Source organism: Priapulus caudatus, unplaced genomic scaffold (assembly GCF_000485595.1).
Source record: "Priapulus caudatus unplaced genomic scaffold, Priapulus_caudatus-5.0.1 Scaffold903, whole genome shotgun sequence".
Lineage (NCBI taxonomy): Eukaryota > Metazoa > Priapulida > Priapulimorpha > Priapulimorphida > Priapulidae > Priapulus > Priapulus caudatus.
Genome location: NW_014577964.1, coordinates 1622 through 17140, shown reverse-complemented (window position 1 = coordinate 17140; position 15519 = coordinate 1622). Strand labels below are relative to the sequence as shown.

General features: G+C 46.2%; 1 protein-coding gene across 1 annotated transcript in view; it reads right to left on the bottom strand.

Annotated features, from left to right (window-relative positions):
* Positions 1-14308, bottom strand: part of LOC106814311 (delta-1-pyrroline-5-carboxylate synthase-like) — a 91753-nt gene extending 77445 nt beyond the window's left edge. The window contains exons 1-11 of the mRNA XM_014818613.1: positions 14081-14308; positions 13523-13660; positions 13063-13071; positions 12459-12577; positions 7292-7454; positions 6321-6539; positions 3096-3258; positions 2557-2700; positions 1546-1683; positions 925-1004; positions 362-499 (exon numbers count right to left, since the gene is read on the bottom strand). Coding sequence (XP_014674099.1) covers positions 362-499; positions 925-1004; positions 1546-1683; positions 2557-2700; positions 3096-3258; positions 6321-6539; positions 7292-7454; positions 12459-12577; positions 13063-13071; positions 13523-13660; positions 14081-14308 — 1539 coding nt within the window. The remainder of the gene's footprint in view (positions 1-361; positions 500-924; positions 1005-1545; positions 1684-2556; positions 2701-3095; positions 3259-6320; positions 6540-7291; positions 7455-12458; positions 12578-13062; positions 13072-13522; positions 13661-14080) is intronic.
* Between the last annotated feature and the right edge of the window lie 1211 nt (positions 14309-15519).

Sequence of the window (15519 nt, the reverse complement as noted above, 5' to 3'; positions counted from 1 at the left end):
TCAGGATTGAGACGCCGAGTCTTAGAGCATGAGGCAGGATTGAGACGGCGGGAGTCTCACCACACGAGATAGGATTGAGCAGCACTAAGAGCATGAGATAGGATTGAGACGGCGTGAATCTAACAGCATGAGATAGGATTGAGACAGCAGGAGTCTCAAACAACTGGAACGTTTGTCTCCCAGTAGAGCAGTGGTGTTTTTTACTTAGCATGTATGTACACATTCATCTGGTCAGCCCCATCTCACAATTTGGGGGAATGTGAAATTCATAATTTAATTAGGATCAAATGGTGTGAAGGTTTCAGCTCACTTCCATTATATTGACCAAGCCGAAATAATTATTGATATCATAATTCTTTACCAGGGCTACAGCATCCTTGCATTTATACTTGTCCAGTGCCTCTTGCACTAGGCTATGTAGGAAGCGATTGGAATGCAATGCCTCCTTGCCTCCCTTCAGCAGCAGACCATTGGCACTACTAATAGCTAGTGCTGCCACCTATGTCACACACAAAATTTAACCTGTTAATATATCATCCTCTGTCATTCACTGACTTCTTATAAAACAGGTGGGAGTGCAAACGACAGCCGATTTACATTAAGAAAGTACAACCTAAACCGTTTAACTTTAGGATTAAGGACAAGGAATCTAATGTTTTAGTAAATAAATAATAGCTTAGATATACACTGGTAAAATTGTGTCTTTTCCTTGATAGCGTCAAGTCTTGCCAGGTACCGCCGGCAATAAACATTCCTGACACAATGGGATCGGCTACCCAGGTGTCGCCGGACAATGACCACACAAACATTGTCAATGCAAACCATCTATTTGCCTACTGTGTCTTCTTCTTAGAGTTCTAGCGACATGTCAATCAACTTCGATATTTATGTGTATTTGTCTGTACAATAAACAGTACCACTTACCTGAGGGAGACAGTCTGGACGGGACTCAAATATCACCAGCAAAACACCAATTGGAACAGTTTCCTGCTGCAGTACCATGCCTGTCAAACATTTCACAGTTCACAAACGTGTGCACCTACTAAAGCTCGTCCACCATGATATCATGTGCCAACACACCAATCATCACTACGCCGATCCATCCACAAGCTCTCGTCCCCTCATTGATTAATTACGATTGGCTTTTGAAGACCAATTGAAGTATAGTAATGCTTTCACACTTTGGTGATTTTGCTATTGTGAATACACAGTTCATGTAAGACACAAAATAATAATCACATATATGACAGCAGACAAATTCAACACTTTGTGGTACGTAATCACTCTGTACGAAGATCATTAGTTAAAAATTTGTGATTGACAGAGCACACACATGTACTACATACAGGGGGCTCCTTAGAGTAGACTACAGGGAAAAAGGTACTTTTTTTTCATGGGAGTTCTTTTTCAAAAGTCTGTGGGAAAAATAGCTCTCGTCAAAAATTTTATGGGAGCTATTTTGAGCTTCACGGGAGCGATTTCGGAGGTTTGAAGAGCGAATCGCTCATCGCTCCCGTGTAGTTTTTACCCTGGTAGACTACTTACCAGTGGAAATCTTTGTTTTCTTTAGGACCCGTCCAACGTTCTTGTGCGAAGAGTCTGCAATCTGGTGAAGACCGTCTGATAGACTTTGAAGTTTTGAATCACTCAACACAAGCCGCGCGAGACTTGGGGAAGCCAGACCTATGAATAAATGCAGAGTCTTAACAGCATGTAAGTGCAAAAAAACAAAACAAAATTTTCTCTAAATAAACACAGTTTGTGCATAGTCAGCATTCAATGTTTGTCATGACATGGGCGATAATGAAATGGAATTTATGCAGGCTGATTCAATGGCAAGGTTTGAAATGTTAATAAGTGTAAAATAACGTTACGTGATTAGGCCCAATGAAAAAGAACCATCCAACTTGCACCTATGGAATGTATTTTATGTACGTAGTTGTAATAGCTAATTCATCATTATTTATGTCCAGTGTACATAGTAAGGTAAACAAACTTGTTATGACTTGGTTGCTTATCTTTTTTTGTGAAAAAGAGATTAATATATGCTGACCTAAGCAATGTGATACAAGTACGAATTACACTGTATATATGCAATATAATGTGGGTGAATGGGTCAAAATTTTTGGATTGTGGTACAAGTCAGTGTGCATTATATCAGGTTTATATATTTAGCAGACAAGCCCACATGGGCATTAAAATGCCATGGAAATGATCTGACACCTTAAAAAATCCCTGAATATTGTGTTTTATATTGTGCAATTGCTCCTAGTTCCCAATTAAATTAATTAAAATCTTTAATTAAAACCAGCATTACAAGTGAGTTCACGTTATATCAAGCCAGCCATGCTATATCGGGTCTAAAGTGTATACGTATGTCGGCAATAAGATATAAGATATATATACTAACTATAGTTAGATATATATATATATATTAATATAATATATTATCTTATTATATATATTAATATATTATATTAAGATAATATTAATTAGTAGCGTAAGTAAATAGTAAGCTATAACAACGTTCTACACATAACGAGTCGCGCTGCCCACCTGACCGCCTCGCGGCTTCTATGTCCTGCTTGTTGGCCTGCAGAAGCTCGGCTTTGCGCTCGACGAGCAGGTTGGCGATGGTGTGAACAATGTCGGCGCGCTCGCTCGCGGGCAGTGCCAGCAGCTTCCTGCCTCCATCCCTCGCTGCAGCAGACAGAGCTTAGCTAACACACACGACATCACGTAACAGCGTAATGTGAACTCTCATAGTATCTCCCCGATGCAGGGAAGCTACGCTATGCTGTAGTGACATGGCAAGGATGATCACGCCATGGACCGTTCCGTCACGATCAGTGCCAGCTTAACAGAGCATGCTATTGTTTACCCACTTTGAACCAGATTTTGAAAAATGAACACACCGTATACGACAGTACGCATAGCAAGTCTGAAAAAGCCACCATTCGTACACATGGGCATATGTGTCTCAAGTGCTATGTTTTCATATGAAAACATCTCCAAAACACGGCCATGCCATGCATAAGATCGTCTGCACGACGTGCAGCTAAACACACGCTGACATGCTCGTATGCCGTACGCACCATTCATGGCCTGCACATCGACCGGCACCGCCGTCGCCATGTTGGAAGTGAAGAACGTTCCGACCTTCTTGCCCTGAACGATGTTCAGAATGTTGTTCTTCGCTGCGCCATTGCAGATGACGACGGACGTTCCGCGTTCCAGACACCAGGCAGCAGACTTCACCTGATTTTTACAAATTGTATCACTGTACATTATGTAAATCTGTAGGCAATACATTATATGTACCAAGCAAAACAAACAATTGTAAATTTGTAAATTGGAAAAAGTTGGAATTTGTAAAAAGACCTGCCTCAATAAAAAGAAGCCTACCTACCTACCCAAACATATTTCAGCCTGGGTTGGGTGAAGGCAAACAAAGATTTTTTTAATTGTGGCCCCAGCAGTGAGTCACGATAGTGGCATGGCTCTCAAGGTTACGTTCCAAAGTTTGGCTGGACCAACTCGCTGCCAATTTCACAGCCGATTAACACATAGATTAACAGTTGTGCTCGAGTTTTCATCTGCTTGAGATCCACATTTCGAAGCCATGTTCGAGTAACATACTGCTAATTTTCTTGGAAATAGACTGACTTGTAGTTAAGCGTCACTCTAACCGTTTTGAACCCTGCCCTTGGCATCCACGCTCGCACAAAGCATAGCTGATTTTATTGCAGATTCAGCGATTCGTTTCACCAATCCCAGTGTGTTTTGCACACAGAGCTGTGCAGCCGATTTTACCGCAGATTCGACAATTCGTTTTCCTGTCGAAACAACTTCCTCAGTCTTCTGCCCACAGAGAGACACCCCCATCCCAGAAAGGAAGGAAGAAAAACCACAGGAATGCCAACAAGATTGGCGCCGAAATTTACCGGTCGTGACGTGAACCCCACCTAGCCTTTGACCTTGCTCTCCATGCCGCCCTGTCTGACCCCCAGACCTTGTTGTCCATGCTGCTCTGCCTGACACAGGTGGAACAGTGCCCCACGCGAACACTGTCTAACCCCTGACAACGCCCCACACAAACCCCACCTAACCCCTGACCTTGCTCTCCATGCTGCCCCACCTAACCCCTGACCTTGCTCTCCATGCTGCCCCACCTAACCCCTGACCTTGCTCTCCATGCAACCCGTCGGCGCCGGCCACCTCACCCCTGACCTTGCTCTCTATGCGCCGGCGGCCACAACCCGCTGGACGTCTTGGCATCCTCCCATGCTGCGCACCTAACCCTGCCTGCTCTCCATGCTGGCCCACGCTAAACCCCGTGACCTTGGCTCTCCATGCTGTTCCCCGGGCCGCCTAAACCCTGACGGCTTGCTCTCGCGATGCTGCCGCCACCTAACAGGCCGCTCTCCATGCTGTGCCCCTCACCTAACCCCTGAGGCTTGCTCTCTCATGCTGCCCCCGCACCTGGAACCCCCCCCATGACCTTGGCTGCTCCACTGCTGCTCCACCGGAACCCCTGACGCTATGCTCTCATGCGCCCCATCCTATACGCCCTGACCTTGCTCTCCAGTGCTGGCCCCCACCTAACCCCTGACGTTGCTCTGCCATGGCTGCCACCACCTAACCGCCGTTGAACCTTGCTGCTCCATGCTGCCACCCACCTAACCCCTGACCTACTCTCCGCATCGCTGCCAACCTAGACCCATAGACCTTGCTGCTCCCATGCTGCCCACTAACGCCCTGACCCTTGGGCTCTCCATGCTGCCGCCAACCTAACCCCTGACCTTGCTCTCATGCTGCCCCCCTAACCCCTGACCTTGCTCTCCATTCGCGCCCGTTACGCCACTAACCCCTGACGCGTTGCTCTCCCATGCGCCCCCCTAACCCCTGACCTTGCTCTCCATGCTTGCCCACCTAACGCCCTCTGACCTTCTGCTCTCTCAGTGCTGCCCCACACATAACGCCTGACCTTGCTCTCCATGCTGCCGCCAGCCTAACCCCTGACCTTGCTCTCGCATGCTGGCCGCCCCCGCCTAACCCCTGACCTGCTCTCCATCGCTGCCCACCTACCCGCTGACCTTGCCTCTCGCATGGCTGCCCGCACCAACCGCCTGACCCTTGCTCTCATGCTGGCCACCACCTAACCCCCTGACGCTAGCTCTCCTCATGCTGGCCGACGCCTATACCCCTGACCTTGCTCTCCGCATGCTGGGCCCAACGCTAACCCCTGGACCATCACACCAGCCGCCAACAAAGGCGGAATATAGAGGGCGGCTGACGCTTGCTCTCCATGCGCCCCAGACACCTAACCCCTGACCTTGCTCTCCTGGCCGCCTCCACCTGAAGCCCCGTGACCTGCTCCTCCATGCCGCGCCCACCTAACCCTGACGGTTTGCTCTCGCATGCTGGGCCCACCTAAACCCCGCGACTTGCTCTCCATGCCGCCCCACCTAACCCCTGACTTGCCTCTCCCATGCTGCCCACCTAACAACCTGACTTGCTCTCCAATGCTGCGCTGCCGCACCTAACCCCCTGACCTTGCTCTCCATGCTGCCCCACCTAACGGCTGACCGCTTGCTCTCCCATCGCCGCCCCACTAACCCTGACTTGGCTCTCCATGCTGCCCACCTAATGTCCCCTGACTTGCTCTCCATGCCGCCCCCACGCTAACCAGCCTGACCTTGTTCCTTCCATGCTGCCCCACCCCTAACCCATGACCTTGCTTCTCGCATGCACCTGCCCACCTACACCCGCGTGACGCTTCCTCTCCATCCGCCCCGCGCACCTAACCGCTGACTTGCTCTCCATGCTGCCCCACCTAACCCCTGACCTTGCTCTCCATGCCGCCCCACCTAACCCCTGACCTTGCTCTCCATGCTGGCCCGCACCTAAACCCCTGACCTTGCTCTCCATGCCCGCCCCAACCTAACCCCGACCTTGCTCTCCATGCTGCGGGCCTCACCTAAACCCCTGGACGCTGGCTCTCGCATGCTGCCCCACCTAACCCCTGACCTTGCTCTCCCAGCTGCCACCTAAACCCCTGACGGCTGCTCTTCCATGCTGTCCCCACCTAAGCCCTGACCATTGCTCGTCCATGCTGCCCCACCTAACCCCTGACCTTGCTCTCCATGCTGCCTCCACCTAACCCTGACCTTGCTCTCCATGGGCTGCGCAACCTAAAGCCCGCTGACCTTGCTCTCGCTTGCTGCCACCCGTAACCCCTGACCTGTGCTCTCGCACTGCTGCCCCACCTAACCTCGCTGCCTTGCTCTGCCATGCTGCGGCCTCACTAAACCCCTGACCTTGCTCTCCATGCCGCCCTGGCCGACGCGCGACTTCTCTCCGAAGACGATCGACGGCATGTCGCTGGCGGGGTTGAACGTGTGCAGCAGGCGCGAGCCGTCGAGTCCCGGCGGGTGCGTGTAGATGCCGTCGACGTCGGACAGCAGCAGCAGCAGGTCGGCGTGCATCTCGACGGCGAGGCGCGCCGCGAGGCTGTCGTTGTCCTTCACGCTGATCACCTGCGGGCGGTGCAACGTCGGCATGCATGACGAAACGCGGGCAGGGCGGCCGGGGGAGCCGAAGATTGTGAGAGAACGTGGCCAAAAATGTCTTGTATGCAAAATAATGTATGTGTGTGCGTGTTGTGTGTTGTGTGTGTGCGTGTGTGTGTGTTGTGTTTGTTGTGTTGTGCGTGCGTGTGTGTGTGCATGTGTGTGTGTGTGTGATGTGTGTCGTGTGTGTGTGCCTGTGTGTGTGGTCGTGCTGTGTGCCTGCGTGTGTGCCTGTGTGTGTGCATGCGTGTGCATGCACGCGTACGTGGCATTGGAAGTCAACCTAACATACAGGAGAACGCGTGCGAAGAAACGCGAGAACGCGTGTGAAAATGACTCATTTACAAAAGAAAACGTGTGTGCGTGTCTGCGACAAAAAAAAGAAAAAAAAAAAAAACAGCGTATATAGAAAATTATGCATATATAATAAATAGAAAGTGGATGCATATATGAAAGAATATATATATATATATATAAAATACAAAAGAATATAGATAAGAATTGTGCTCGTTGCGAAAGAAAACAGTTTTTAAAAATGTGGACAGATTCAACGAAGAGACGAGAATCTAAATACTACCAAACACTTCAATGACTTACAAACACTAGCAGGGCAAAAGGAGTGGCAGGGAGTTCACTAAAATCTACACGCTGAACCATTGTGCATAGAGCATATAAAAGACATGCAGATGCAGAAATAAAATATAAGCAAGTATGGTTACACTGATCACCCCTGAAAGATCCTTATCTGGTTCAGCAGGTGGAGCCACTGCATCATTGGCATTTACGATGGGTAGGATTTTCAGTCGCATCAGCTCCATCATCGTTGACTGTAGATTTGCGCGAGTGATTTCATTGTAGAAATCTGGTTTGGTCACCCAACACCTGTGAATATCAGATGAACCACCATTGTCTACAAATGCTGAATCAATGCTTATAGAACACAATTAATGCTTGATTATAAGATGTAAGACAGCAAAAAACTGTAAAATAACAATATAGGATAGAGACGGGCAGGGGAAAAGAGAGGGAGAGAAACAAGAAAAAGAGGGGCGAGAAAGAGAAAGAGAGTGAGAGGGGGAGACAGAGGGAGAGAGGACAGAGAAAGGAAAAGGGAGAGTGAGGAGTGGGAGATGAAGAGGGGGAGGGAGAGGGAAAGTGAGAGACAGAGAGAAAGAGAGCATGGAAAGAGAGAGACGAGAGAGAGAGAGAGAGAGAGAGAAAGACGAGAGAGAGGCGAGAAGCGAGAGCGAGAGCGAGAGAGAGAGAGAGAGAGAGAGAGAGAGAGAGAGAGCCAGAGAGAGAGAGAGAGGAGAGAGCAGAGAGAGGAGAGAGACGAGAGAGACGAGAGCACGAGCCAGAGAGATGAGAGAGATGAGAGAGAGAGCAGAGAGAGAGAGAGAGAGAGAGAGAGAGAGAGAAAGAGAGAGACCACGAGGAGATAGCTGCAGGTGGCAGCTGATGCCACCATGACTCACTACTGTGATACCTATGACACCATAACTGAGCGAACATGTTATCAGAAAGAAGCATGAGTCCACTCTGGACCAACGGCAGGCACAGCGCACGCAGGATCCACCATCGCAAACAACCAGACTGAAATACACATAAATTTGCCAAATAATGCCACCAAATATACTACTGCGGACATCAAACGCCTACATCAATGAACCACAGGGTAAAATAAACTTTGAATGCAGGATCCAACAGACTCCCTACCTCAAAAAGAGGGAGTTCCGGCAGCAAATGGAGGGAGTCCGCAGTCTGATAGGTCAAATTAAAGAATGTGCTATAATTAAGATTTCATGGGCGGTTGCAGCGTCTGGCAATTTTCTTTGGACATTAAGCTGAAAAAATATGGTTATTCCAAGGCGAGCTGTGCCTCGGAACGAACTAGTTAGTATGGCAGACACTTTTCAGAGAGTCACACGGACTCCTGCATATGTCAAATGCAGGGAGTCCGACGAGTAATCAGGGAGTATTCTGACTCGCGGACTGCCCGTTTAATTTCGCACAGCCGTGATACAAATGATCAGATTGACATGGCTTTCCCATTATAGTTAGAATGCATATTTATAGAATGCTTCGTCGTGCACGGTCACCTGTTCTAACTGTTTTAATGTTAATCGTGGATTGTTCATGAGAATAATGTAGCTATATGACGAGCTGCTTGCCACGACCATTATGAAATTAATAGTTTAGATACATATCAATATTTATGGGCTAAGAATTCAGATTATTTAATATAACATTCAAATTGATACATAAACTCTGGCTTGATCTGTCCAACATTGGACTGATCCGACAGTCGCATAATTGTTCATTTTGTCGCGACTATGCTTGCTTTGTGGTGCAATTTTATTGGGCATTAAATTTACTTCCAGTGGGCAGCTGTAAGCATCCATACGCATTACAACAATACTGTCTTAAATTGCATAGATCTAAGACTATGCAATTGCCATTCATATCTAACCAAGGTTTTGGCTCGGCATTTACGCAATTTGGCCGCCAATTATGCTTCATTCCACTTATATTGGCATTGTATTGCATGGTACTATAATGTGTTGAGGCAGAGTGTACGGGCGTACCTAGAGCGCGCTTTGATCTTACGTCTGTCGCCATGCTCATTGACATCATTGATGCTGTGGCGCGTAAGATGCTGTTGCGCGAATCCGACGGCCTACCACTTGTCAGCGCATCAGTATCTGCCTTCCTTGCATTATGCATTGTGTGAAAGCCTACCCAGAAGAAGAACAGGTGTGTGTAATATTTATATTAGCTAATTTAATATATCTATATATTACAGTACCCACGTCGTACGCTATAACACGCGTCATGCTGAACACACAGTGCAATTACTAGAAGGAATCTCAGTATAAGAGGAGGAACATCAGAAACCTAAGAAGTAGTCGAGGCATAAGCTTGAAAGAAGCATCGTCGTGCCAGCGAGTTCTTATACATAGGAGGGCACCGTGGCGCACTGCCGTTGTCAACTTTAAGCATCAGCCGAGTGGTGAAAATGTATCTGTATGTAACTAGATTAGTAATATCCTGTCAATCTATATACCTATAAGTTAATCAATAGTCCTGTATTTGATCCATCATGGCCGTTTTTTTCGCGCCAAACTGGCCATACCCGTCCTTTGTCTAATTTTCCCTCAGAAGAAACCAATGTCGTCATCCCGACTCCCTGCGTCCGACGGATGCTAAGCTAGGTCGACCGAGCGCAGAGCGCACTCGTCGTCGCGCGTGATCACGGCGCTGCCCAGCTTCACGACGATGCGCTTGCAGTCCTTCAGCTCGGAGCGAAACGCCGCCGCGATCCTCGTCTGCGGCGACGAGCGGAACGTGCGGCCGCCGCCGCCCGTGCCGGTCTCGGCGACAAAGGCGTCGCCCGGCCTGTACACGCGCATCGTCGTCATGCGGTGTCGCACGCACGTCCACGGGAGGCCGCCGGCGGCGGCGACCGCGGGGGCGCCACCGCTCGAGGGCGAGAACGCCGTCTTGCGAATCGTGTGGCGCAGGTGCGGTGGCGCGCGGAGCAGGAGAAGACGCATGGCGGGGGGCTGCGTGATTTCCACTAGTCTACGACGTCGAGGTCACGATTTTTCTACCCTGCGGATCGAAAATCACGAGGTGGAACACACGAGCGTGCACATCTACAGTACGTATCGACGAAGATTTCGTACACCGAAGTCGAACAATTAGGCCATCCTTAAAAAATTATATGTTTGCTGTCCTCCGACCGACCCACGAAAATAGCCGCACCCCAAAAGTTTTTTTTGACATTTTGGGTTCCATATTTTTTTTAATTTTTTTAAAAAACACTTTTTATAGTTAAGACTGAAACACAAAGCATGTGTGGCAAACATGAGGACAGACTTAAAATAACTATTATGCCTCACAAAAAATGACCTACCTACCTGCTACCTACCCACTAAAAAAATCATGGGTCGGGGGACAGCAAACATAGAATTTTTTAAAGATGGCCTTAGCACACGTGCCGTTTGGTCGCTTCTCCTGATGATCTTACTGATACTGCTTTCATGGTCGAGTACTTGGTTCACTGTGAGTACAGGCAATGTCTACTGGGTGTATAACTCAAAGATTCTAACACTCAAACAGTCCTGCTAAAATTACCAGCTAGAGCTGCACAATACAAAACGTGCACAACAGAAAACGGCTATGGTATTACCATAGAAATATATAGAGACAGTCTAACCTAGTGCGGAGCACATCAACTGTAGAGCTGCACATAACATACTCTTGACAGCTGGAGTCATTATATGCTTGTGCACAACTGGAGCATGACTATAAGAAATTTAAGCCTATACAAGCCGGTATATGTACTGGCTCTCAAAGTTCAAAATTGACACACTGGTTTATTCATTAGCAACAGCATGAAGATAATATTACATTTTAAATAGTCTGTAGGAGTGAAGCAGCTATATAAATTGTCTACCAAAGTTCAAAACTAAAATACTGGTTTTATGAGTGAGAGTGTGAAGGAAGTAAAGTTTAAAGATTGCCTATGTTAGAGTAATGCACATACTAAAAACATCAATTGCCACTCAATGGAATCATAATCTAGGTCATGTGTAATTTGTGAGTCATTGATATAACTATATATGTAGGGCACGAAAAGATGCCATGTGAGGCTGATACATCAAAGAGAAATAAATTAGCATGTAGAGAATTTAGAGCTGTTGCCACAGTCATGACAAGCCACAGTCTGGCAATTATATGCAAGCACGTGTGATTACATATAAAATGAATTTACATTACAGACGTAATTAGACCGTCTCCCTCCTCTCAACACATATAGAGTGTATATATAGGAGTATATAGGAGTTATATAGCTGTGGATTAAGCGCACAAACTTTATAAAACGGGCCCCGTGTGGGTTCAAACTGTAAATGAATATGTTCACTGAATACTGAACTGTATGCAGCTGAACAATAATACTAAGCAAGTTTGATGTAAGTATGGCACCAAGCATACTCTAAGCACGTATCAATCATATGTAATGATACGAAAATGGTAAAAACTGCATTTGTAAAACAATGCGACTGGTTTAGATGCAGTGTTGTTGACTGTTTAGGTCTATGTAGAGGTAAGTAGAGTAGGAGTCTTCACCAGAGTCTGCAAGAAATACTAACTGTTACAGGTAATTAACTGCCAGACATTATGATTCATATATATATGGGTCATGTACATATATCTCTTTTGTATGTATTCACTATGTATTTTACCAATTTTAAAGATTTCCACAACAAAACCATATAGTGCCGCTTGCTGCATATATGATAGTGCACGGCAGTATATGTGACCTCTGTGGGTGATCAGTGTGAGATAGTGATACCACAATATAACTCTGTGTAATAACATCACGTACATATCCTATATACGAGTATATCCTACATATTAGTAATAGTATTAGTATACATAGTATACATAGTATACACATAGATGCATAAAACCAAGCCGAGCAGTAGAGGCAGCACATATGCAACTTAGACATTTCAATAGTAAATTCATAATAAATTCACAGAAATCATACTTACTACCAAAGTTTTAATGATTACTTGTTCAATATTGCCTAATAATTCAATGCACAACATTCATACTATGAAATTGGATAAAAGACAGAGCATGGACTAAACACGTGCATGGTACAAAATGCACAGACAGACTATGACGAAATCAACACCTGATCATAGTACACCCAAAGAAAGTAACAACGGGGACTTCCAATTGCGAAACCAGCTGCCTGATAAGGATTAGCTGATCTTGAGTGCACGCGTTTGTTAAGTGGATTCTGAGATAATTATCTGCCATAATTATCAGGAGGGTGGTAGACGAGGAGATAACTGCAGTGCAGCTGATGACACATGACTCACCTGTGATACTATGACACCATACTGAGCGAACATGTTATCATAAAGAGACATGAGTCCACTCTGACCAACGGCAGCACACGCACGCGGATCCACCATCGAACTACCAGACTGAAATACACATAAATTTGCCAAATAAATGCCAACCAAATATACTATGAACATCAAACGGCTACATCATACACAGGGGTAGAAATACACTTTTGAACGCAGGAGTCCAACAGACTCCCTACCCTCAAAAAGAGGGAGTCCGCAGCAAAATGAGGGAGTCCGCAGTCTGAGGTTCAAAATTAAAGATGTGCTTATTATTAAGATTCATGCGGTTGAACGTCTGCCAAATTTTCTTTGGACATTAGCTGAAAAAATATGGTTATTCCGCGAGGCTGTGCTCCGGAACGAACTAGTTAGTATGGCAGAATTTTCAGAGAGTCACACGGACTCCTGCATATGTCAAATCAGGGAGTCCGACAGTAAATCAGGGAGTATTTGACTCCGGACTCCCGTTAATTTCGCACCCTGATACATAATATGCAGATTGAATGGCTTTCCCATTATAGTTAAGAATGCATATTATAGAATGTTCGTGTGCACGTCACCTGTTCTAACTGTTTTAATGTTAATCGCGTTTCATAGAATGTAGCTCATATGACGAGTGCTTGCCACGACCATTATGAAATTAATAGTTTAGATACATATAATATTATATGGGCTAACATTCAGATTATTTATATAACATTCAACTTGATACAATAACCTGGCTTGATATGTCCAACTTGGACTATCCTGACAGTCCAATAATTGGTTCATTTTTGTTCGCACTATGCTTGCTTTGTGGTGTATTTTATTGCATTAAATTTTACTTCAGTGCAGCTGTAAGCATCCATACTGCATTCAACAATACTGTCTTAAATTGCATAGATCTAAACTATTGCAATTGCCCATTATATCTAACCAAGTTGTTCGCATTTAACAATTTGCCCGCCAATTATGCTTCATTCCATTATATTGCATTGTATTGCATGGTACTATAATGTGTTGACTGCAGAGTGTACCTACCCTAGAGGCGCTTTGATTTAACGTCTGTCGCATGCTCATTGACATCATTATCTGGTGCCTAAGATGCTGCTTGCCGAATGCGACGGCTCCACTTGTCACCATCAGTATCTCCTTCCCTTCATTATGCATTTGTGAAACCTACACAGAAGAAGAACATGTTGTAATATTTATATTACTAATTATATATATATATTACTAGTTACCACGTCGTACCTATAAACCGCGTCACTAACACACATGGCAATTACTAGAAGGAATTCAGTATAAGAGGAGGAACTATCAGAACCAAGAAGTCAGTCGAGGCATAGCTGAACAGAACATTGTCGTCCAGGGTTTCTTATACATAGGAGGCACAGTGGCGCACCGCCGTTGTCAAATTTAACCTCGCCGTTGTGAAAATGTTCCTGTATTTACTGATTAGTATATCCTGTATCTATATACCTATAAGTATATCAATATCCTGTATTTGAATCCATCATGCCCGTTTTTTTCCCAAACTGGCCATTACCTCCTTTGTCTAATTTTCCCTCAGAAGAAACCCTGTCGTCACCGACTCACCTGCTCGACGATGCTAGCTAGGCGACCGAGCGCGAGGCCGCACTCGTCGTCGCGCGTGATCACGGCGCTGCCCAGCTTCACGACGATGCGCTTGCAGTCCTTCAGCTCGGAGCGAAACGCCGCCGCGATCCTCGTCTGCGGCGACGAGCGGAACGTGCGGCCGCCGCCGCCCGTGCCGGTCTCGGCGACAAAGGCGTCGCCCGGCCTGTACACGCGCATCGTCGTCATGCGGTGTCGCACGCACGTCCACGGGAGGCCGCCGGCGGCGGCGACCGCGGGGGCGCCACCGCTCGAGGGCGAGAACGCCGTCTTGCGAATCGTGTGGCGCAGGTGCGGTGGCGCGCGGAGCAGGAGAAGACGCATGGCGGGGGGCTGCGTGATTTCCACTAGTCTACGACGTCGAGGTCACGATTTTTCTACCCTGCGGATCGAAAATCACGAGGTGGAACACACGAGCGTGCACATCTACAGTACGTATCGACGAAGATTTCGTACACCGAAGTCGAACAATTAGGCCATCCTTAAAAAATTATATGTTTGCTGTCCTCCGACCGACCCACGAAAATAGCCGCACCCCAAAAGTTTTTTTTGACATTTTGGGTTCCATATTTTTTTTAATTTTTTTAAAAAACACTTTTTATAGTTAAGACTGAAACACAAAGCATGTGTGGCAAACATGAGGACAGACTTAAAATAACTATTATGCCTCACAAAAAATGACCTACCTACCTGCTACCTACCCACTAAAAAAATCATGGGTCGGGGGACAGCAAACATAGAATTTTTTAAAGATGGCCTTAGCACACGTGCCGTTTGGTCGCTTCTCCTGATGATCTTACTGATACTGCTTTCATGGTCGAGTACTTGGTTCACTGTGAGTACAGGCAATGTCTACTGGGTGTATAACTCAAAGATTCTAACACTCAAACAGTCCTGCTAAAATTACCAGCTAGAGCTGCACAATACAAAACGTGCACAACAGAAAACGGCTATGGTATTACCATAGAAATATATAGAGACAGTCTAACCTAGTGCGGAGCACATCAACTGTAGAGCTGCACATAACATACTCTTGACAGCTGGAGTCATTATATGCTTGTGCACAACTGGAGCATGACTATAAGAAATTTAAGCCTATACAAGCCGGTATATGTACTGGCTCTCAAAGTTCAAAATTGACACACTGGTTTATTCATTAGCAACAGCATGAAGATAATATTACATTTTAAATAGTCTGTAGGAGTGAAGCAGCTATATAAATTGGCTACCAAAGTTCAAAACTAAAATACTGGTTTTATGAGTGAGAGTGTGAAGGAAGTAAAGTTTAAAGATTGCCTATGTTAGAGTAATGCACATACTAAAACCGGGCGCACACGTGGCGATTTTTATCGACAGTACCGGCGATTTTTATCGACAGCACTGTCGATAAAAATCGCCAC